This window comes from Nothobranchius furzeri, chromosome 6, assembly GCF_043380555.1.
Source record: "Nothobranchius furzeri strain GRZ-AD chromosome 6, NfurGRZ-RIMD1, whole genome shotgun sequence".
Classification (NCBI taxonomy): domain Eukaryota; kingdom Metazoa; phylum Chordata; class Actinopteri; order Cyprinodontiformes; family Nothobranchiidae; genus Nothobranchius; species Nothobranchius furzeri.
In genome coordinates this window covers 66,899,067-66,924,783 of record NC_091746.1, presented here as the reverse complement: position 1 = coordinate 66,924,783, position 25,717 = coordinate 66,899,067, and the positions used below count along the sequence as shown (strand labels likewise).

Below are 25,717 nucleotides of genomic sequence, written 5' to 3'. Positions count from 1 at the left end.
TAATTATGATTTTGGAGCGCCATTTAGCCATGATGGGTTTTTTTCCCTTAAAAACTTGAAAACAACATAAGGTTACCAGATTTTTGGAAAATTCAATGTTTCATCATTACATTTTTTATTCATTCACACATTTTCCATCGACATAGCCACATAAAATCAATTTAAATCTTTTTAAAACGTGTATATCCCCAAAGTATTACTTTTTTGTGATGTAAGAACTCCATATGTTGTCATCTAACGCTATTTATTAGAAATGAAAGTAGCAAATATATACATTTTGGGGAACAAGTTGCAGTTAAGATTAAAAATCTTTTGACAGCAGCTTTGCAATACAAGAAAATTGGATGAAGGTAAAAAATAAATAAATAAATAAATAAACTGCACCAATTCACTGTAAATCAGCCTTTGCAGGTGCTTAGATGCTGTTTCCACTCTGCTGCTTTTGAAATTGTATGTATAAACAAATAAACAAGTAAATAAATAAACTCTAATTTGTTTGGGATACTGGTAAGGTTAATTAAAGGAAACAATAAATTCTAAATTAGCTTTTGGATACTGCAACAAACAGTATACTTATTTTAGTACTCCTGAGTACAAAAAAAAAGAACAGAAAAAAATGTAATCATTCTGATTTGCAGAGGTGTGATCTCCAAACACATGACTTGGACTCGAGTCAGTTTTGAGTCATTATTTTAATGACTTCTGACTTGACTTGATGAAATCTACAAAGACTTACGACTTGACTCGGACTTGAACGCCAATGACTTGCAACTTGACTTGCCTTGCATCTGTTGACTTGATGATGACTTGAGCATATTTGATATTTTAGCACAAAAGTGGCACGACATGGACAAAAGTCATAAACCATTCTTCATTCTGGGTTAGATTTGCACTTTGTTTATAATCAATTTCAGTTGCACTTCCTGCTTGTTTGAGCAAATAAATGAAGCTTTAGGAAGCTTTAATTCTGGAATTTATTTATTGTCACTGTCATTAAATGGAAGTTGATTATGACTTGAAAATTTCTAAGTCGCAGACTTGGACTTTTACATCATTGCATTTGGGCTCGATTTGGACTTGGTTGTGTTTGACTTGGACTTGACTCGAGACTTGACTGGAAAGACTTGTGACTTACTTGCGACTTGCAAAGCAGTGACTTGGTCACACATCTGCTGACTTGGCAGCAAATACGTTCAATTATGTTGTCCGGGTCTATTTTATTTTGAAAAGCATGACCGGATGTACATTCCTATAAATACGCCCCACTTGACGCCAGTGCCGAGCGGTCCATTGAGCCCTGTCTTTAAATAGGAGTAATACCCCGGCGTACAGTTGTGTTATCCTTGCGTGTCTGGTTCTTAGTTTCTCCTTTGCTTAAAAACCTCACAGATAAATTCCAGGATGCCTGCTAGTAAAAACGTCCAAGGTAATAAATACCATAACAATGCAGCACATTGTGTTTTTATATCGCGACCTTTATGTCTGCTAGCTTGAGCTTTTAGTCTTTACAATAGAGCATCTGCGGCCGACTAGTCCTCCGACCTTACACTCGTTGGTGTGGATTTAAACGACTCCGTTTTCTCTGTTTTTCAGGCGGGAAAGCTTTCGGTCTGTTGAAGGAGCAGCAAAAACAAAAACTGGACGAGATAAACAAGGTAGATGTCGTGTCTTTACTTCAGCGTCTCTAACTGTATTTGAGTTAATGAGGTCGCGTGCACTTGACTTGGCATTGGCTTTGTTTTTGAACGTCACGCGCAGAACACTGAAATTCAGGGCATAGTGGCTTCTGTTGGCTAAGGAATTCCCAGCATACCGGTTGGGTGTCATTGGAGCTGTCCGTTATAATAAAGCGGGCGCATTTCATTGATTTTTTTTAGTCTCCTGGCACTTGTTGCATTTGCTCCCATGCTAATGCGTTTAGGGCCATTTGTCCTGATTTGCTTTTGGTCATCATGGCTACTCTGGCAGATAACAGGTGTGTGAATGAGCTCTTTGTTAAACGTGCTGGGGCTGTCATCAGCTCATCTCTGTGACAGTTTACAGCACAACACTCCCCCTCTATCTGCTCTTGCTTGTGCATCAGATAAAATAAAAGTGAGGTGACCCTTGATTCCTAAGGCTAATAAAAAGCACGCACCATGGCTGAATCTGGGATCTTTGCTCCGGAACATCGCAAGTTCAGATCAGGACATCATCCTGAGTTTTGGACTTGAGGTGGTCTCTAAAGCTGAAAAGTCATTCCACATAGAATATTTCCCTAAAATTGATGCTAAGAAGTAATTGTCGTAAACAAAAATAAGATGTTAAAGCAGCAATATTTGGGGTCCAAAAGTTTTTGTGTTTGTAATCTTGTGGTTAAGAAGCTATTGTTTGAGAATTGAGGGAACTGTCATTTAAAGAATTAAAACGATGTCAAAACATATTTCAGTCCTGTGTATCCAGTCTAGACGTCAAGCTGGGTGGTGAGCTGACTTTATCACTGCACATCAATGCCAGTAAAGTCTTGTTTCTTTCGGTTACGCCATTTAGCCAGATTGATTCTTGGTGTGATGTTTTCTGAACATTTTTCAGTCATTCATGCATTTTATTACTTCAAAATTGAATTACGCAAACTCTGTCCTAGTAGGAGTAAATACATCTTTGCTGGATCGTCTTCAGAAAGTCCGAAATGCTGCTGCACGCTTCTTGACTAATTAAGATACACACGTCTATTACTCCTATCCTCGCCGACTTTCATTGGCTCCCTGTCTCCATTTGAGTGAATTTCAAAACTATGGTGTTTATTCATGCCCAGGCTCCTGCGTTCCTCTCTGACATCATTAATCCCTTTATGTTTGTTATCCACTGAACTATCATTATTAACTGTAGGGATGCACCGAAGGATTGGTATTTGATCGTAATCGGCCGATAACGCCCCTATCGGTTTTGATCGGAGTTTTGAAAATGGATCAAAGCAGACCGATCAGGTAGGGTTGTCACGGTAACCAGTGTAGCGGTAAACCCCGGTAAAAAAAAAAGTTGACAATAATAATAACCGTCTAATTTTTTAAAAAACTATATTATCTTGGTGGGTTTACCGTGGCTGCAGTGTAGGCGCGGTGACCCTTACCAGCCACCGTATCATCTGCTGAAGTTGCCGGCGGCACATGCGCGCTTTGTTGTTTACAACCAAAACTTTCTTGAAGCTAAAGCTGAAATAATGGTCAAAGGAGGAGACGGCAGCACAGGAGGACATTTATTATCCCTCAAAGAAGACAAAGTCGGAAGTATGGGCATATTTTAGATATTTGAAGAATGCCGAGGGAGTTTATAGAAGACGGACAGACGGCTATCCTGTTTGCAGCACGTGCAGAAAAAGTGTCTGTGAAAGGCAGCAACGCTTCAAATCTCATGACACATCTGCGTGACCATCACCCACAACTCTACAGTCAAAGCAAGGCAAGCTAACGTTAGCGTTTTAGCTAAAATGCGTGATCCGAGGATTTGGGTTGAGGGAGAATGCAACGAGTCGCTATATAAAGCAGCCGCAGCGCCGCTACCTGCATATAAACCGTGTCACGGACACCCCCATGTTGAAATGACGCTATGCATTACGGGGCTCCCAGGGGCAGATAAGAGTTGGTCTCTCTCCGAGAATAATTATGAATTTAACAACGATTACTGCCTGATGACATTTTCCCACATCTGCAACGCTCACTGGAAGGACACAAACCGAGGACAATATTTTCCTGATATAGGGTTTATTACTCAAGTAAGGGTAAAAAAGTATCTGATTAGAAGGCTACTTGAGTACTGAGTATCATCTGATCTAATATTTTTAAATGATGACATCAAACAGACATAAAATAAGAAGTTATGGGCAAATATTGGTATTTTAAAGACTAAAGGGAAAAAATGTAAACAAATAAACAACATCATTACAAAATAACAGATTTCAGGCAAAATTTAGACACAAACTGAGGACAATATTTCCTGACATACAGGGTGCATTTAATTGTGTGAAAATGTAGCGCGTTTAAAAAATACCGCAATAATACCGAAAACCGTGGTAATTTTGGTCACAATAACCGTGAGGTTGGATTTTCACACCGTGACAACCCTAATACAGACCATTTTAGATTAGGTTACATTTCCTTTATTGCCAAATTGTGTAGTTTGTAGCACTCATAATGATGTTGTAGAAAATTTCTGGCCAATCCATGTGATCGGTATCTGTGATCGGTATCTGTGATCAGCATTCTTTGATATCGGTATCGGTGATCGGCAACAAAAAACCTGATCGGTGCATCCCTAATTAACTGTACCTGTTGTACGATGTAAAGCTCACCAAGAGCGTGCTTTTTCTCTATGCATGTTAGGCAAGCCCCTTCCCTCGAGCGTTTTTAAAGCCAGCCTCAAGAGTTATTATTATCTATTACGTTCACCTGTGATTGCTGTTGTGTACTCCTCTACTTGTTTTATTTTATGGACTGTTTTTTTTTCTTTGTTTGTATGCTGTTCAGTAGGGCTGCACGATATTAGGAACACCTGCGATGTTTGATAACAGCACTTAATATTGCGATATCGATATTACTTGCGATAAATGAACAAATACTAAAGTATGCATTGTTGATGTCGTCTGGCGTGTGACGTCTGCTCTGGGTTCAAAGCAAACAAAAACTAATGCATGAATTCCATTACAACATAACATTATTATTGCAAAAATATGCAGCTGCACCTGCTACTGTATTAGCAGCAAAACAACAAACTGCATGCATGCAGTTTCTCAGTGACTATAAAGCATCACCTCCACCGTAAACTTTTTCTGATGCTCCAAATACAGAAAAACATCCCTTACCAGGGTTTTTGAATAAATAAATAAATCAGAAAATAAGTTTAAATGTTAAATAATAGTTAACATCACTTAAATGCAACAGCAAATTCTCTCATTGCTACTGAGCATTTTCTCCACTTATGTGGTTATGATATAAGGCTTTTGCTGTTATTGGGAAGTGAACTGTGCTGGGCCAAACTAGGAGAATATTAAGATTTTCTGAGGGAAAGAGAAAAACAATTGTCTACCTTTCAGAAGAGGAACTGGCAAAAAATTGCATGTAAAATATGTGAAAACGTTTGTTTTTAACCCCAAATTGAACAAGTTTACCTAGATCTTAAAAAGCAGCTCAGATGATGAAACTGCAACTATGATTCTGATAACAAGCTAACAAATTGAACTAGCTCCTCTTAAGATAACCGGCTAGCAGAGCTTCTGACTGACAGTTTATGTGCAGCAGCAAATCAACTATCCTGATTAACAAGGTTATAAAAGCTCATAAATGAAAAATCACTTTGATGTGTGGGGGAACTTTTCCAGGCTCTCTTTAGCAGGGTGGGACTGGGAGGAGAGTGCTGTAGCCTTTTAGCTGGAAGCTAACCGGAGCGTGGGGCTAACGTCACCACCCGGTGGAACACTAGCGACATGGATGTAGGTGGGTTGGTTCACCGGGTGTTCTGAGAATTTCTCCTACCCGGTAAACCGTCCTACCCGTTGTTACTGAGCATGTGCGCGCATGCGCACAACACATAAGGGGAAAGCTACTCCGCTGTCATGTTTGCAGGAAAATAGATAAGTAGTAAGTATTAGTACTTTTTTTCTTTGGTTAGGGTTAGGGTGAGGGTGAGGGATAGGGTTTGTGTCATGTAAAACACTGTAAAATTCTCCTACGGGTAGGACGTTTTGCCAAAGTAGGACGTTTTCTCAGAACACTGGCACGTGTCGGAGTCAGCCCGGTAAAAATGCTTAACAACACCGAGCGGACTCACGTTCACGTTTGAAAGCAGCGCTGATTCCAGAAACCTCAGCACAAAGTGCGTTCGTTGCTCTGAGCCAGCATGACGAACAAGGGAACGGCGCCACTTACTCAGTTCAGGTGTTGCTTTCCATCCTAAGGGTCTACGTAGGGGGCGGGCGTATTACGTGAACGGACCCATCTGATTGGCCGCATATCAGAAGGGCTACATTTGATTGGTCAAATAATACTTCCGCGTAAAAAACAGAGCTGGTTTACAAAAAGCTGATGTATGACACGGATGGAAATGTTTGAGCCAAACATTTATCGCCATTTTTGGCGTGCTTTGCGATGGGCCTATCGCACGTCCTGTTATCCCGATGACGATAATTTTTCAATATATTGTGCAGCCCTAACGTTCAGCACTTAGGTCAGCTCCAATACTCTTAAAATGTGCTTTAGAAATATATGTGGATTGGATATTTCCCCTAAACACTAGTTGATGTAGGTTTTACTTTCCTCCAAGAATTCCCGTTACTGCAAGGCAAACTGAACATAGTTGCTAATATCAGAGCTGCAAAGTTTTACAAAATGTTGCCACATATTAAAATTTTGTCTCCTATAAGTTTGAAAACACCATTTTATTTTCATCTTTTCACAATGATGCTTTGTTGTTTCAAACACAGCCAGGATTGTTGAGGATGATGAAAAGAGTTTAAGGTTTGTTTCAAATGTCTGAATTTGGAAGCATTTTTGGTTAAAGCAACTTTGAGAAACAATAATCAACCATTTAAACAGTTCTCTTGTTATAAATTACTGCCTCATTAACATAAAAAAATAGATTTTGTTGGATAAATTGAAATATTGATTTTGAGCAACACAAAGCAGGGGGAATGCACGCTCACATGTGCATGCCTATAAAAAGGCATCCAGGTAGATGTAGGATGTTTTATCTTGCACTTGTGCAGATCCACCTGCAGAACAATCCTGAGTTGAGATTGTTGGAGATTTAGCTCAGTGGAGTCACGCCTCACTGGTTAAATGTCACATTTTAGATGTTTTCCTCTTTAAATCTGAGTTTCACAGAGACTGAGAGAACACATTCACGTTGTTTTCCTCCTCTGTCTTTCAGAAAGAGAATTTCTCCCACACAGCATATTGCATCATTATAATTTCATTAGCGTAGTTCCTTCAAGGCTTCATTTTTCCCTTGTGAGTTGTTCCAATTAGGAAAGGCATGATTAAACGATGACAAACTAGGGAGACAAACATCTTAGGAGCAAAACAATATCCTAATGTTTTGCTGTTGAGTTGAAACCTTTGACTGGACACCACCTAATGTTTGATCTTATGGCGTTTTCTTCTCTGGTCCTGCATTGTGTAGAACCGGAGTCACTTAATACGCTGTTGAAAATATCTGAGTTTCAGTTGCACCCAGACCTTTTTTGTTTTCATCCTTTCCTGATTAGTTTTGTCACCTGTTTTCTCCCTTCTCAGGAATACCTGGAGGACCAGAAATACAGGGATGAGGAGGGCCTGGCTGAAAAACTGGAAGGCTTAAAAAGTGAGTAAATCCAGCTCGACTGTATCATCATCCATCCCTCTGGTCTGCATTCTTTCCCTCCTGTTTTCTGTTCTACCTTCAGCATTTGTTGGTTGGCATGCTGTACACCCACTTTGGCCCTTTTGATCACCCGCATTTTGTTTTTCTCTGTGGGAAATACCGACCACTGCGATTTCTGAACGATTTGCAGGGCCAAGCCCTCCGTGGCCCTGGAGGAATGTGCTGGGGCGTTTCCTCTGCTTGTTGTTTCAATATTCAGAAGTTTGCTGAGTAAACTCTCAGCTCCTGGGAGCAGAGAAAACATTGTTGCTAATTACAGTAACAAAATGGCACCATTTGTAAGCTCTGTGTCATCCCTCAGCTGCTTCTCTCACACACACACACACACTAACACATGTTTGCATATCTTTTTTCGTTTGCAGTTTTCATGAAAGATTGACATCTGGGAGTTTATTCTAATAAAAGGGCCTTAAAATGGGAAACTTGCTACAGTGTTCTAGTTATTGAGAGCATGCTGGAGGAAATGGAGCAGTGATGTATAAACAGAAAGAGGTCCTGGGAGGCTTCATGTGTTTTTTTTTTCTTCTGTTCCCTTTTTTCGTCCTCCTGTCCCAGCATGAGGTCAACAGTGATCCACTAGCAGGGGTGTCCAAAGTTTTCAAGACAGGCCAAAATCATCAAGTTCCTTATGGACCACAAAAACATCTTTTTATTTTTTGCTTTTTAAACAAATGCAATAATTCAGGTGGATTTATTTTTTGTACTTCATAAAGACCAGTCTTACTCCTTTAGTGTTTCCTGATTCTTGGGCATCTTGCCTCTGATTGGCTAACAGCAACAAGACTCTACCAATGACTCTGCTCTGTAATTTTGATGTTTTATCTCCACAAATAACACAAGCCTGAAGGAGTTCTGCCATCTGGTGGAGCTGCTAGTGCTAACTTTCTTTTTGTGACTTTTTTGTCATCATACACAGCGCAAAAAGAGCTTGTTTTTACCTTTACCATCATGTTTCAACGTCCACTGCTGTCTTTGTCAGAGCAAACACTGATGTTGGTGGCGTCACTTCTGTTTGCTCAGACGACGGTAGCAATGGATGCCAAAACATGGCGACAAAGGTAAAAACAAGCTTTTTTTTGCTCTGTATGATAAAGAATCTCAAAAAATGATGTCAAATAGAAAATGCAGAACAAATGTAATGCTAATGCTTAGCTTCTACAAGCTGAGACGCTCTCAGCTGGTTGCTGGATACTAGGGCTGCAACAAACGATTATTTGGATAATCGATTAATCGGATGGGGTCTCGACACGATTAATCGATTAATCGGATTACATGGGGAAATTTTTTAAACTGCTAGGGAAACGTTATTTCTCTCCTTCCTTCACTTTATTTAACACAACATTATTAGAAAACAGTTCAATAGCAGAAAAACAACATGCCATCACCTAAATTGTCTTATAAGGTGTATAGACAGAGACCCTAAGTTACATCTATCTGTGACCTAAAATGCTTGGTCCAGGTTAAACAGCTTAAGGGCAATTCTCATGTGTTTTGTTTGATCTCATCTGTTGACATTTATTTTAAATGTAATTAAACATAGGCTGTGAATTAATCAAAATTGATCACTATTTCCAAAAATGACTGAAAAAATACCAAATAAAACAAAAGTAAATGAATGCCATCCTCCTTGCGATGATGCCCTGGGCAACTGCCATAAAGTCACATCAAGAAATGCTGCTGATCATTCCAATGATCCCAAATAGACTCACATTAGGCCACATGAAAGCAACTGAACCCAAAAATATATTAACCAATATATAACTGCACTCTCACACAACACGCCTGCAGCAACAGTTAGGACTCCTCCCTCCCTTTTAAAAGCGTTTTTGCTTCTGAGGACATTGTGGTTGTAAAACCACATGCTAGTAGTCTGGCCCCGGTGTGATCAACCAGTTTCTGCGGGAATGTGACGGCGGAACCAGGGCCAGATTAACACTTTGTTGTACCCTGGGCAACAATATTCAAGGGCTCCATCATCACGACCCAAGGATCACCATAATGTGGTCACATACAGAATATTTTACTGTAATATGCAGTAAATATACTCAATACTTGAATGCCTGACAACACGTAACCTGCCCAGAGTAACCTTTGACCCACCTCGTGTGGACTTACCAATGAGGAGAGGGTCTTAACTTGAGGCCCTCTCTTCATTAGTCAGTCTGCATGAGACTGACTCTCAACTGACGTTCAGTCATAGGCAGCGAAGCGTCTCTGTGCAGCGCAAAAGCCCGGGTGGACAGTTTGTTTAACATAGGGTGATCATATTTCCATTTCCAAACAAGAGGACGGGGATCTGTGCCTATGACGTCACACTATGGCAACGCCACACAAACCATGTTGGGACCCATTTTTTGTAAGAACTAAATTAATATCAGATTCTACCAATTAAAGGGCTCTAAAACAATTCATATGTAAATATTTTGCATATTTAATGCAAAATCTAATTTTTCTGCTTTAGTGCTGCAACAAGGTTTTATTATTAATAAATTATTATACCTTTTGTTTTACTACAGCATCGGTAAGCTTCCTGTGCACAGATTATTAAGGATGTTTGTTTCAGCTGTGAGATTAGACGATGGGATCAATGAAAAAATAAGTTGTCACACACTCCATGGAAACTTTCAGAGAATCCACAAATAGTGGCTTTCACATGGTTTTGTTACTTTTAAAAAGTTTAGAAAAGCAGCAGATGAGACAGCATGTCTGATAATTTAGTTTTTCATCTGATAATATTAGAACATGTCAGTAATGTCTGAGGGGCTTTTATAAACACTGTATAACTAACACTACTGGAGAGGGTATAAATTACACAGAGGCTTCTGGGGAGCCCAGTTATGGGGGGGGGGGGCATTTTGCTTTGGCCCCCAAAATGTCTTGAAACGGCCCTGGGTGTGTGACTGAGTTTTGAAGGTGATCTGAATTGTATCACATGTATAAATATTACATGTGTATAACTTATTGTTTTTTACTGGTAAAAACGTGTAGTGGTGATAAATCTACCTACATTTTACTTTTCAACACTTTGTTTTGTTTTCTTGTTTTTATTTAACTATTTTCCTGTCCTGTCTGTCTCTCATCTTCCTGCATCTCCTCTTAATTCTCCAGAAAATCTGTTGCCTGGATTCTTACCTTTTCACCTCACCAGTTACTTTTGAGCAGATCAAAGGGATCTCCTGACCACACAGCGGAGAGCGCGTTTTCGATGCTGCGTGAGGTGACATCACCACAGCACAGGTGATGAGCTCCGCAGTAGCGCGCTTCAGGCACAAATAAGACAAAATAGAGAACATGTGCGGACATGAACGATCTGTGCTAATTATAGTTTTTTGGTTGAACCACTTTGAGAATGGACCGTGTGCTGGAAGCAGCTGCCTGGATCGCTGCACAACATTGCGGAACCGGTTCGCAGCAGCGCAAGTCTGCCGGCTCTCCCTCGCGCTGATCTGCCGGCTCTCCCTCGCGCTGATCTGCGGCTCTCCCTCGCGCTGATCGACTCTCCCTCGCGCTGATCTGACTTGCTCTGGTCTGCGCGCAATGGCGGGCGGGAAGGGGGGGCGCTTTTGGAAGAGTTGTGCGACACAACGAATCGATGACGCAATTCGTTGCCAACGCTTTTAGTAATCGATTTTCATCGAATTTATCGATTCGTTGTTGCAGCCCTACTGGATACTAAATCAACAACAGCCTTTTGTGGTCGAGAGCCAAGATGGGTGAGTCCATGAATGCAAATTTTCAGAGTGAGGTAGATCTGAGTGGTTATCTTTACTCAAATTTCACCATCCAGTGATTCCCCCTATAGGGATGAGCCGGATACTCGTTTCAGACGAGTGTCCGGTACGGATAAAGCATTTTTGACGAATACGAGCATGAAACGAGTAAACCTTGTAAATATCTGTAATCGTGCTGAAGGAAAATCCTCATTGGGTAACTGACTGTCTTCCACGCTCTGTGATTGGCCAGTCACATAGAGCGCCCGCCCCTCACTACACACAAAACTCTCTAGCCCTCTCACAGACAATTTGCTGTAGCGTGCTGCCACTTCCGTGACAGCGGGGGTTTGGATTTTGTAGCTTTGGTGCTAAATTTTCAGCCTGTGTTGGTGACACACTGCCATCTATTTTCTAATGATGGCTATTTTCATGTTCAGCATGCACTTGGTGACCAATTTTTATTTAAAAAAAATAACAAGACGGTCCATCTCCTTTCCTTTTTGTATTGTTTCTATCTGTAAACATGCTGTTAACTTGCTTTGCACATCTTCTAATTGAAATCTGTCTTTATTATAAATATATTATTTTTTCATAAGCTTGCGTTTGGTGCCCCCCCCCCCCACGCTGCATGCATACTCTGTGCATTCAACTGTTGCACTTTTTTAAAGGCAAAATATTATAAAAGGTTCAATAATATGCATCAGATTGGTGCTTAGTTCCCTTTTTCCCATCTTATATTTATAGTTAAAATATTTTAAAATTTTTGACCTACATTTCAGTAACATTTTAGGTTTGTATTAATGACACTCATCTTAGTCAAGATAACATATGAATATATCCAGTAAAATATAATGCATTTCAGTAACATGTATTTGTGTTGGAAATGCTAATAACATTTCATTTCAGCTGCTAACAATGTAATGGTGGCATGTCTATTGTGTACGGGTTGGCAATAATCCAGTTCAAATTATGTTCAAAGATAGAAGCATTTGTGAATTATATACTACAATGGCTTGCCGTTATTCCTCCTTCCGTGTGCAGCGGTTCTGATTCGTAGCGCTGCAGGATGCAGAATAAACAGGATGGTGGGGACTTTTCATCCGCTTGTAGAGTTTAGTCTTTCTTAGTTTTACAATCATCATAATTTTTTTTTCTGCGCCACTGCTACCCATTAGCTTTAGCATTAGCCAATCTGCATGTAGCCACACTTTTGACCCCAAACTTTGGACCGGTTCTGCTTTTGTGACTTTGCTGGTTCCTTTATTTTCCTCCACTGCATCCAGATGACCACACTGTGCGCCAGTAAAAAGCATTTTTCTTGCATGTAACTTACTTTTGTTCATTAAAGTTCTGGGGAAAATGGTAATTCAAAGATGTTGCACCCGTGCTACGTTTAAAAATAGACAGACATGCACAGTTTTTTTTTCCGTCGCACTGTACAGCCCTGCTCTGATATGGAAGAGCCTGGGGAAAAAGTCAGGACATCAATTGCACCAACCATAGATGTGTAGCTAGCGAGAAAAGCAATTTTTTTATTTTTGTCTGCAGCGGTTTTGATGCTTTCTGGTGCACCGCTGCTGATACAGCGCCATGTAGTGGCGCAACGCTGCAACTGCAGTTAAAATAACATCCATATAGCTCGGGGCAGAGTGAAATTAGCTGGAGGCAGCTGCCACGCAAATTTGAATGCAGGAAAAACCCTGGTTAGTCATTCTAGAAATTCACAAATTGCTTTGAGGGCTGCTAGCGGCCCCTGGGCTGCATTTGCTACATGCCTGAACAAGGGCTTCATATCAGGGTCATCTTTTCTTCCATGAGGGCTAAAAGTTTAGGTGTGTGTGTGTGTGGAAAATAACTACTGATGCATGTGTTGACATTTGTTTATACCAGCCGTTTCTCTCTCTGTGTGTGTGTGTGTGTGTGTGTGTGTGTGTGTGTGTGTGTGTGTGTGTGTGTGTGTGTGTGTGTGTGTGTGTGTGTGTGTGTGTGTGTGTGTGTGTGTGTGTGTGTGTGTGTGTGTGTGTGTGTGTGTGTGTGTGTGTGTGTGTGTGTGTGTGTGTGTTCAGCATTAAACTATTTGTTTAAAGCCATTCTTACAGCTACATTTGTTTTCTGTAACATGTGACCAACTCCACATTTTCTTTCTGTTGGGCAGAAATGTTTCTGCAGAAAGATTTTGAACGAACAAGAACCAGTGTAGAAGTTTGAGTCGGTTTCTGTAAACGGTTATCTGCTAATGAATTTGAAAGAGGACGTTTATTTTGCAATCAGCAGGTCTTTTGAATGGGAAACCCCTTTAGATGATTTGTTATTGCACCAATGTGACTCATCAGCAAACTCACCAAACAGCTCGAGCGAAATAAAAGTAAACTGCACACAACGTTAAAAGATGAGAAAAATCTTTGTTTGAAATGTGACATTACTGTGATTTTAGTGAATTCGGTCCAGGTGAAATCCAGAAAGCTGAAGTTTTGTTCATGTGACCTTCATTCTGTGGCTGCAGATGATCAACAGGCTGCCATACCACAAGTGGTCCTCTCAAATAGTTGCTTGTCTGCTCCGAGGCCCGATCCTGAGAGGTTTAAAACAGGCCGGGCATTGTCCCGCCCCACTCCCCATGGACTCACACAGCTCCCCTTTCTCCTGTCCAACACACACAGAACTTCCTTTGTGTCCCACAAATAGCTTGAGTAATCTGACTAGAGGGGTCCTCTGGAGAAAAGACAGAGCAGGGAAGTTTAGAAAGAAGCAAAAAATGTCTGTTTGCTTAAATCACTTTAGTACACAGTAAATCTGCTTTTCAACGTCTCTGCGAATGCAGCCGTTAGTATTTATTGAACACCTTGAGGATTATCTTCAGATCTGCCTGGACTCATATGTTTAAACTTCAACATTTGTTGCTAAAGACATCTTTTGGCATCATATACTAGTGTCTAAAAACATTGCAATAATAATAAAAAGGGAAACGCAAATATTCCATGGATTCATTACACATGGGTAAATATTTCAAGCCTTTTTTGTCATTTTAATGATTATGGATTACAGATTATAAAAATTCAGTGCCTAAATCAGGACAAGTGGGGGAGTAGAGGGAGGTGGAGTGTACAGTCGGTAAAGACGGCTCTCCCTTGCCCTGCCTCCAACATGCCTACATCTAAATAGTATAGGTTATCCAGAGTTATCTCTGTAGTTATGCTGCTATAGGCTTAGACTGCTGGAGGATACACTGACCACTTTCCACACTCTACTGCTTTCTTCTACTATCTGCTCTTTAACTGTATTACTTTCTGCTATTTCAGCTGTTAACTTTATTTTCTCTCCAAGTGTTTTTCTCCCCAGAAGAAGCTACAACGATGTTCTGCTGAGCTGTGGTGGCCTCGTTGAGGGGGCCATCGACTAGCACACTGCTGCTAACCACTTAAACATTCTCCTTCTCCTGATAATAACTTTTTGCTTTCCTTGACGTTGGATGTGCTACTACTAGTTTACCCATTTAATTAGAGATCCACTAGGATAAATACAATAAAGTTGATCTCACCAAACAGAATATTTACTAAGACATCACAATAGAACTATAGACACGTGTGTGTGTGTGTGTGCGTGCGTGCGTGCTCTGTCTTCTCGATCCCCAGTGAGTCGTGGAGGATGGCTGCTTATACTGAGCCAGGATCCTCTGGAGGTTTCTTCCTGTTAAAAGGGAGTTTTCCTCTCCACTGTTGCTGCATGCTTGCTTAGTATGAGGATTGCTGTATAGTCACTGACACTAGTCAGTGACTTGATGCAATTTGCTGGGTTCCTTATATAGGAAACATTATTTCTGATTGGCTTTATGAACTGACCTGAATTGGAATGTTTATTATGTGAAGTGCCTTGAGACGACTCTTGTCGTGATTTGGCGCTATATAAATAAACTTGAATTGAATTGGAGAATTAGAATATTATGAAAAATGCATTTTAGAGTTTCATAGGAGTGGACTGAGGCTGGAGTCGGCACAGGTGAATCCTACACATGAGCTGCTGTCACATTCCTCAGGTCAAACCACTCCGGAGCCAGAGACAACTCGGATGAGTCTCACCTGGGCATGGGGGAATTAGAACTGGGACCTCAGTTTTAAAACTTTACTTCAGCTCAGTCAGCAAAACAAAAGTATAAAACAATGTGTAGGCAGAGCTGCACACAGTTGCTGTTTAATAAATCACTCCTCCACTTGGAGGTCTAGTTAAAGCAGTGTCACTGAGTCTGAAACCGAGCTGCTTGTGAGTGAGGCACAGAAAACTGCCTTCCAGTGGCTGTGTTGTTGCAGCGGTGAACATTTGTGGCCACAAAAAAAGGAAGTGGGCAGATCTGAAGGTGGAGGCAAAAAAGAAGAGGGCAGTAGTCGTTTTATTGAAGGATAAAGTTAATTTAACCCAAAGCTTTGGGCAGGACATCTCATATTTTGTTCATCGTATGAAACAAATGTCAGCCTGTCATGTTGGCCAGTTCTCGCTGGAACAAGCTGGTTGCAGGAAACTCGAGAGTCGTCTAAAGCTGCAGGTGCACCTGAATTGCACGGTTCCAGCAGCTGGGCTGATCTAACACAGCCTAACCTTAACCCAGTTCAGCACATGGATCTAATACAACTGCTCTGTGGAATCTAAATCAGGTGATCAGTCAGGCGTCATCCTGGGACAGGAACTCTTCAAGGTCTCTAAAGTTTCATATTTGACTTGTGCAACTTTCAGACCCTCTTCCGTGCTTAAGCCATCTTAATGAGTCCCCTGCACTGTTGCTCGGTGGTCCAAAGTTGGTATTCATTCATTAAAATGCTCGTCTGAAAGAAAAGGTTAGCAAACATCTAGTGGTTAAAACGTCGTCATTCTAGAAAGATCTGATTTAATTTGATTCTTGAGGGAAACTTAGATCTTAAGTTTTCTTGCTACTCTGGGAACTTCTTCACACACCTGTGAGGCTTTTTTTCTGTGTTGAAAACCCAAACCAAAACACCGAGACACACACACACACACACACACACACACACACACACACACACACACACACACACACACACCCTTCTGTCAGCTGTTTTCTACCCTCCCTTTGAGATGTTTGCCATAATCAGAGTTTAAGGCTGACACCACCAGACAGATGTCTGCTGACACGTGTGTGTGTGTGTGTGGGGGGGGGTTGGGTTCCTGTTGGGTTGTTGTTGGGTTGTTGTTGTTGGGTTTTTTTTTTTTTTTTTTTAAGGCTGACACCACCAGACAGAAGATGTCTGCTGACACATCGTGTGTGTGTGTGTGTGTGTGTGTGTGTGTGTGTGTGTGTGTGTGTGTGTGTGTGTGTGTGTGTGTGTGTGTGTGTGTGTGTGTGTGTGTGTGTGTGTGTGTGTGTGTGTGTGTGTGTGTGTGTGTGTGTGTGTGTGTGTGTGTGTGTGTGTGTGTGTGTGTGTGTGTGTGTGTGTGTGTGTGTGTGTGTGTGTGTGTGTGTGTGTGTGTGTGTGTGTGTGTGTGTGTGTGTGTGTGTGTGTGTGTGTGTGTGTGTGTGTGTGTAATTCCCTTTTTGTGTTTTTGTTCTGCAGACAAATATGCTGAGTTCGACCTGACTGATGAAGGAGAGATCGGTAAGTAGTAACCAGCTCTGAAACACCAACTGGACTGCAGATAACAACTGTCAGCACAGCTGACCAATGGGAGGAGGGAACAGTAAATAATACTGTGTGTGCTGTCTGGTTGTGGTGACCAGGACTCCACCTGGATCCATTGTCACAATTGTGTCCTCTGTGTAAAGTGAGACGCGTTCATTTGGCTCAGAGCAGGTGGTTTTTTTTTTTTTTTTTTTTTTAATTGTCTTCATTTCATTCCAAAAAAAATAACACAACAGATACTAAACAATATTCATGAAAACACAATATATATTTGAATGAAAGATGCAGTCTTGGTCAGAAAGTCTTTCTTCTGACAGCTTTTTATTTGTTAGTTTTTTCCTTTACACTGATTACAAATTCCCAAATACCAAATCAAAGTTTTTTTGTGATTCTGCAGAGAGGAATCAAGTTTAATCACTTTTATCTAGACTCGTCTGCTGACAGTCCCATTAATAACACAAAGACCGCTCATTGCTCACTATATAAATGTGATGCTATTGCATGCTTTATTGAACATTGAGTGCTCCATATATGACTGATTTTAAATGAAGGACACAATTTTTTGCACTAAGGAACACTTGTGCTGTGCAGTCGGTCTTTTCCTTGCTGGAGCTGCCCGTAGAAGTGAAGTTGATACAAGTGCTTGAACCTCTGTGATCGGCCTTGCTACAGCTGGAGAAAGCCAAAATTCAAAACTGACAGAAAAAAACATTAAAGGAAAAAATTTTAATTTTGAGCAAACACAACATTCTTCCTGCTGCTCTGTGCCAAAGCTCTTCCACAAGGCAGCATTCCATTTAAACCCAACAATTTTCTCATTTTCACCGTTTTTGCTCCAAAGGTCTAGCTAAAATAAAAATGTGTTGCTGCAGAAACGTTAAAGTGACTGTGTGTAATTGCCAAACATGGTATCTATTATGGCGTCACCCAGCGACTTGGACCTGCTTCCATGTATTTAGACCCCATTTTTCATCAATTGGGCATCATTTCATTCATTTTCAACAACATTTCGATGGATATTTCCAGTGGTTAACAGTAAAAACTAGACATTGTCACTTTAAATGACTCCCTCTAAACTTTATAGAAACCAAGGTGTGCAACAGGTCAACGAAGGGAGGAGGGTGATGTGATTTGTTGAGGATATACGTGGACCTTCTCTCTGTCACAGATATGATGGGACTGAAGAGGATGATGGAGAAGCTCGGGGTGCCCAAGACCCACTTGGAGTTGAAAAAGATGATTGTGGAGGCGTCCGGTGGCAGCAGCAACACCATCAACTACAGGGACTTCGTCAAGATGATGCTGGGCAAGCGTTCCGCCGTGCTCAAGTTGTAAGTGAACTCCTCTTAACGTGTTACGTTCACTTATTCTCAACATGTATACTGGTTCGTGGGGTTTGTTATGTCTGATTGGAAGGTTGCTGCTTTGTACATCAGCAGGTGGCTCAGGAGTGGTTTTATCAATCACCATGGCAACCAAAGCCTTTTGAAAATCCTATCTATCGTCAGCACCTTTATCTTGAGCTGGAATGATGAGCTTATGTGAATGATTATAGGCTGGTTACCTGCTGTCATATCAAGCTGAGAAAAGCTCATCACATCATATCTATGAACTTCTTCTTTCATATTAAAAATAGTCTCAACTATAATGTTTGACTTCCAGTGATGCCTGGTGGGGGATGTCCTCTGTTTGTTTGGTATTTAATGGTGCGCTGAAGCTTTTTAAAGCAGCCTGGAGCTGGGTCGGCCTGCTCAAGCCTTTGAGTCTTGCTGCATGTCAGCTCTGTTGGCCGGACCCGAGCCTCAGTCAAATCTCATAAGCCCCAAAACATCGAACAAAACTCACAACTTTTCCTGCTTTGCCTTTAAACATTTTTGAAATTGCGTCCCATAATCCTGCAACATGCTATTTTTAAACATCTCATTTCCTCCTGCTCCCATTTCTCACTTTGTAACATTCAAGAAAATATTTGCTTTCTGTAAACCGTCTTTATTCACCGGGGCAGGGATACGCCGGTGGACAACTTTTTCGCTGAAACTTGGGACTTGTTATGTTTAAACATAATTAAATGTCAAGTTGCTAAAGTTTTCCATATTTTTCCTTTTATTAAACCCTCCCAGTGTTCCTGCTGATAACAGCGATTGTCTGCAGAGCTTTTCCTTCGAGGTGCCATTCTTTCTTTAGGGAGAGGAAATCAAAGGGAGCGAGTGCAAAATCACAGCAGAACATTGTTCTTTAAAGATTTTGGCAGAGCAACAATTGATTTTGTTGCCATTAGAGAAACTTTTTAGGACAGCTGGGTTTAGTTGGGGTAGACCGAAGGACACACAGGTCTTGTGGTTTGGTCATCCAGGGCTTGACCAGTAACTAGTAGCATCAAGTGATTTGGACCGAAAACGGTTTGATTTGGTTGGTTTCAGACTCTTCCTTGAACGTAGTATGTACTCTGTGAAAAGTACTCCAGTCCTTGAGTTTCACCAGAGAAGAAGCCATCAGTAAGTGGGGAGAGGGTAGAAAAGTCAGAAGTGAAAGTGGGTGCAGAAGAGTTTAAGTCGTCGTGTGCTGAATTCCTTATTGGGATCATTGGTCCTTATGAGCTTAGTGGAGCTTTGCAGAGTTTTCCAAAGAAGGAAATTAAAGACAGGAATTTACTCTAAATAGCTCCTGTCAGATAAGTGTCTGCTGCCTACAGCGTAAACCACAACTTCCTCGGCCCTTTTGGTTTGTTTGTAGTGACTCTTCACGCTGCTCGTAAACATGGCTTCTTGTATAGTCAGCATTTTATTAGGTTCACCTTGCCAGCACCAGGTTGGACTTACTTTTGCCTTCAGGGTCCCTTATTTCTTCTCATGAATTCAACTAGATGTTGGAAACATTCCTTAGTGGTCCTGGTCCTTCTTGACACATGGTTGCTGCAGATTGGTCAGCTGCTCAGTGATCTGGATCTCTCATTCCACCACATCTCAAAGGTTCTGGACTGGACTAAGATCCGGTGACTGTGGAGGCTGATGGAGTCCAGTGAACTTTTGCCTGCCTACTCAACCAACTGGTAGAGCATATCTAAAGTTTCTACATCTCATTGAAGGATCAAAGGGACTTTTCGGACTTTTGAATTTTTATGCTCGCGATTGCCCCCTCAGGCCAAAAGCGTAACGGCAGCTTCAATAGTAGGCTCGTGTACGAGGTGCACATGCTGTACGTGCACACTCCTTAACGAAAGTAACAGCTGAGAAAGTCCTGTGTGTGGCCCGGAGGACAGAAGAACACAGCAAATTGATAAGAATAATGTGCCTCTGTCTCTGCAGCTGCACTTTCTCGTCGGCCGGCCGAACGTGCAGTGACTGAGGGAGCGAGCATGCGTGCCCTGGAGGACAGAGGAAAGGAGAACGCGCAGCTAATTAATTAAATAATGTGGTTCTGTACGTTTCTCTTCAGCACAGCCGACAAAGGTTTAAGATGGGTCAGTCCTCCTGCATGCTCAGATCATTCCCTTCCCTTGCTTGAAAAATTGTTCCAAAATGAAAGTTGAACCCACATCTTTTTCTATCTGTGAATTCAATGCCTTTCAGCGAGTCTCAGATAAAAATTTGGGCGTCTTATTACTGTAAAAAAAAAATATCATAAACTCCAATTGAACTATGTTCACACCCAGAATCGAACCACAGTCTTCTGCATGAGAGTCAGACATCTTACTAGGTGAGCTAAAGCACCAGTAACATTAAATGTATCTGTAACTTTTATATCCTTGATGACAGCTGAAACAACGTCAATCCAAAGAACGGTTCGGAGCGAAAATGGCTATTTTGTTGCTAATTTGCAGGAAATATCTAGAAGAAAGTTCTACAGAAAGTAGCTAAGGGTCCTCATAAATGTAGCTAGGTTCATCACTAGGCGTTAGGAACAGCGACAAAGTCGCTGAGTTGGCATTACCTCACTCTCTGCTGCTAAAGCTACTGATAGCAAATGCTACGGGTTATGCCTGAGCGTGAACGCGCATGAAGCAGCCTGCTCGACCCGAGCATCTCTCTTTTTCTGTGATTTTACAGAAAAACAGGCAATCACAGTCAAAATGCCAGGGCTCATTCTACAGGACCAGGGCATTGCAGGAGAATGTATGAAGAAGAAATTTATTATTTCTATACATGTTTTGGCTGTCAAACTTCCTTAGAGTCCCTTTAAATGAACTTAACAAGAAAAAAAATAGTAAAACTAAATAATAAAGTATATGGCATTGTTTGAGGAAAAGGCGTAACATTGTTACCGTAAATCCTCTAATACAGGCCGGTATTCAATTAAAGGCCGGGTCTCCAATTTTGGCCGGAGTCGGCGGAGGTGAATAAAGGCCGGCCTCTTATTGTGGCCGGGTGGAATGTGGTAACAAGCAAGTACGGGGGGGGGGGGGGGGGGGGTGGTCATCGTCTCACTTTTGATTTGCCAGTGACAGACCGCGAGGGTAACTTTAACCGTGCGGAGACGAAGAGGAGGCTGTGCCAGAGCGTCGGCACTGACGCGATTGTTCATGTCGGTTCATTTCCTTTGATGTTTTCTGTCTTTTATTTGCGCCTGATGTGATTCGCTTCATGCTGTGGAGCGGGGCACATCACCTTGTCCTCGGGTGATGCACCGATCACTGATGCGGCCGCCAAGCACGGAGCACTCCACTGTTTTTGCGGTCTGTAGATCTGCCTCCTGAGCACGGCCACAGTAACAATCAGGTGTTGCCAAATTATTTAACACGCGATCGTTCATGTCGGTTCATTTCCTTTGATGTTTTCTGTCTTTTATTTGTGCCTGATGCGTTTTGCTGTGGAGCGGGGCGCATCAACTTGTCATCCGGTGACGCACCGATCACTGATGCGGCCGGCAAGCAGGGAGCACTCCGCTCCGCTGTTTTTGCGGTCGGTAGATCTTTTAGAACTGCAGTTCAAAGGTAACTCATAAGGTGAATATATATGAACCCAGGTAGCAGTTTCTCTTTAGGATTGAGAGGAGATGCAGGAAGATAATAAACAGACAGGACAGAAAAATAGTCAAATAAAAACAAGTTAGTTTTTGTACCTGGTGGTTGCAACAAACAGACACCATTGAAGGTAATCAGAAGTGAGGAACAGAAAATGAAATAATTATTTTAATGTTTGGAGCAGCAGGAACTCTGAGAGGCTGCAGGCACATCAGTGAGTTTGCGGCTGCTGCGCAGGGGGAGGGGGGAGAGGGCTGAAGCAGAAACTACCGTTGTTAAAAGAAATGTGTTTAACTTTGAAAATGTGGGCTCAATTTTAATTGCCAAAAACTCCAGCGAACCATTAGTTCATTTTGCTCAAATAGAAATAGAGGCCTACCTCTAATACTGGCCCTCCTTCCAATAAAGGCCTGGAGCTTGATGAGCTTTAGTCAAATACAGACCCGGGCCTGTATTAGAGGATTTACGGTATATTGTATATTATTACCTTAATAGTATTACAATTAGTATATTATTAATTTACATTAAACTGAAGCCCTAATTGCCCCAAATCAAAAAATGCAAAAGTGAAACGTTTTTATTTGTTTTTTCTTGGTGAGGAAGGTTCATGTTGAAGAAATCAGTCAGACATTGTTTGAGCTTTGCCATGGTACATCATCCTGCTAGACGTAGCCATTAGAAAATGGGTCATGATGGGATGGACATGGTCAGCAACGATACTCAGGTAGGCTGTGGTGTTTACATCAGGCTCAGGTGGTACTAAGGGGTCTAAAGTCGGACAAGAACATCTCCTGTTCACCATTACACCAGCAGCAGTCTGAAGGCAAGATGGATTCTGGCTTTCATGTTGGTGATGAAAATGGCAGAGGTGTTAGGTGCCTGCCCTGTAGCTGGACGTGTTGCAGGTTCATGCCCCTCCGTTTCTTGCAGTCGTTGTGTCCTTGGGCAAGACACTTCACCCTCCTTGCCTGCTGGTGGTGGTCAGCGGGACTGACGGTGCCTGTGTACGGCAGCGGTGGCTACAGTGTAGCATCACCTGTAGCCTGTGAATGTGTGCATGCATGAGTGAAGGCCTGATGGGCTGTAAAGTGCTTTGGGGGGTTGTAGAACTCTAATGGGGTCTTCATCATTTGTAGTTTTTGCAGTTTCTTTTTAACCGATTACTTTTATTACGAAATGCATCAAACTTTGCAACAGATATTTGGTTCAATTATTTATCCCAGACTGCATATGCAGTAATAAATAATTATCCATTATTCTCTTGTTTTTACTCACATGGGATTAATACGTTTTAGGGATTCATCTGAAATGCGGCGCTATTTTCAACCACTTTATTGAATAAACAGCAAGTAAACAGAAGACGTCAACACTTGTACAGTCAGGGCTGTTTATATAAAAACATGAACAAACACACACGAAAGCTGTTCTGTTGGTGGAGTCTGAGACAGATTTTATTGCTTAGCTGGTTAACCAAAACGGTACACAATGTAGTTTGTCCTAGTGGTGTTGCCATAGTCTGTAGGCACCAGGCCTTGAGCAGATCTAGATCATCTGAATATTGCAGCTCAAATCAAGAATCGTCAGATAGAAATTAATTATTTGGTTCTTTTTAACACAGAAAAAAGTAGTTTTACTTTATTATTATTATTATTATTATTATTATTATTATTATTTGCTTGATTAGAAGCCAACTGGATATTACGGTGAAATGTACATCGTGGTGTTGTACTTCCTTTATTGAGTCGTTCAGATGTATAACAGCAAGCTAACAGGATGGCAAACACTTCCTGTAATGCTGGAGTAACATTACTGTAATGTAGGTAGGTGCTCCCTACTGTAAAAACCCGAGTGCCAACACCAGATATAACAATGTATTTATCTACTTATCAACTTGCGTACGACTCGTCTCTGTCATCTAGAATCTTTTGGTGCTGATCCGTAATGGACAACAACCATTAACCCTCCCACTGTCTTTATGGGTGACCCTACTGGATTTACATACAAAGCAATAAGTCTAAATCAAGACCAAACATTTGCATTGTCTGTTCACCAAGCCAAAAAGTGAAGAGAATTTATAAACCTTTATTCTTATATTTGACAATTTTTTTTTTTCTCCAGAATTTTGGTGTTTGAGGATAAAGCCAACAGCACCCCCTTCAAGCCAGACGGACCCCCTCCAAAGCGGGACATCACCAGCCTGCCTTAATGCTGGCCTCCAGGCCTCGTGGCGCCGTGCTCGTGTGGAATAACGTGGAGTGTTGTATTAATGTTGGACCGGTGATCCGGGATGTGAATATATGACATGTTTGAGGTTTGTCTCATTTGGAAGACCGAGCCCTAAACTCACTAAATGATTTTTGACTGTGAATACTATTCATATGTATATTTTTCCCTTTAGATCAAATGTAGCAGTGACATGTAATCAATCAAAGTTGCATTTTAAGTGTTTAATGGTTTTATTTTTAAGGGAATTCTCAAACTCCACACAAGCTGCTTTTCCATCCTTCCTGTTCATTTTTAGCAGATAGCAGCGTGAGTATAGGACACTTGGGAGAATCCGGGTTTTTTTACCGTCATCAGTAGCCTTGCTAGCCCTTTCCACTCTGGGAAACAAATTTAGCTCCATTTAGAATATTTTCTCACATTCACTAAGCGAGAAGAGTTTCATAGCAAGGCCTAAAGGTGAGCCCATCTGATCCAGTTCTGAAAGTTTAGGTCTCAGCTTTTTGTAGAAGGAGTTTGATTTACAGGCAGTACAAATGTACGTAGCATGCTACAGAAAGTACAATCATGTTCTTTCCAAGTGCCTCGACTTGCAGATGCTGTGGATCTTCAACAGATTAAGAAAGACGAAAGAGCACACTAGCATTAGTTGTTTTAAAACCTACAATCCTTTAAGATTGTGTTGATGTGTGTTGAATTGTGTTTTTAATATTTGTTTCCATTATTTGATTGAATGAAATTGACAAGTGGTGGGGTTTATGTTTTACGTTATTTTGTGGGGGGTTTCCCCTTTTATTCCATCTTGTTTTATACGTCACTGCAGGTGTTTTTCTGGGAGTTTTTCTTGTTTTGTTTTCCCTCCTGTTGGATTAGTCATCCATGTTTGTTTATCTGCTTCCTGTTTTCCTTTTTTATCAGAAGAGTTCTGTAATCTGTGCCTCTGTATTGATGTGGCAGACTGATAACTAATATGAGATTTTTACACATAGCTTGGTTTTACATCAGTTTTGTCTGTAGTCTTGTAGGAACATTACATTTTAGGGTTAGGGTAAGATGTAAAATGTTTGCAGACACCAAAGGGATTAAACTTCGTACACTGGCCTGTTGACTTTTTTGCTCATTGCAGTAATAAAACCGTATTTTATGTGTAAAAATTGGCAGTTTTCATTTTGATTGAAGCACTAATTTGATTTGAGTTGTTGAATAGAGCTCATGTTTTAATTTGAATTTCCATTCAAGGTGAAGTTTACAATTTGTCGCGACTCGTTTGGGGAATTTTGGTGCCAACTCATGTTTGTCTGTTCAGATGCCGTCATGTCAAGCTGCTCATTGTTTTCCAGAACTACGATGGTATGAGTTTTTGGAGGTCTGCCACTAATCTTAAGTTATTATAATGTGATATTTTCATTATTTTTTCCCCTGTGATAATTTTTATTTTATTTTTTTCCCGTGTCTGCGCGTGACTGCACTTGAGCAATAAATGTGTCCATGTGACATTCGTAATTATGATTGTAGTTCTTCCTAAATGGGTTTCTGCCATCTTGTGTTCTGGGCAGTCGATGTGAAAGCTGTATCGCTTCTCATTTGGGAAAACAGTTGCTGTGGTGTGGAGGATAAGACTTAACAAGCACGCTAGCAGACACGCTGGTAGGATTATAATAAGCACCTCAGTAATTAAAGAGATAACCACTGTGGCGTGGAAAAAAACTGAGGATCTTGGAGCCACCGGAGACGGAAGGAAAATGTGATAAAATCTTGGAATAAAAGCAGTCCTGCTACTCTATAGACATATTAATTCTGGA

General features: G+C 41.2%; 1 protein-coding gene across 1 annotated transcript; it reads left to right on the top strand.

The window, feature by feature from the left end:
- Nucleotides 1-1,267: 1,267 nt before the first annotated feature.
- aif1l (allograft inflammatory factor 1-like) lies at nt 1,268-24,127 on the top strand. Its single transcript, XM_015943220.3, has 6 exons — nt 1,268-1,426; nt 1,594-1,655; nt 7,266-7,332; nt 16,667-16,708; nt 17,901-18,063; nt 23,811-24,127. Exons 1-6 carry the CDS (start codon nt 1,402-1,404, stop codon nt 23,896-23,898), a joined length of 447 nt encoding a protein of 148 aa, XP_015798706.1. The 5' UTR covers nt 1,268-1,401; the 3' UTR covers nt 23,899-24,127.
- The last annotated feature ends 1,590 nt before the right edge of the window (nt 24,128-25,717 follow it).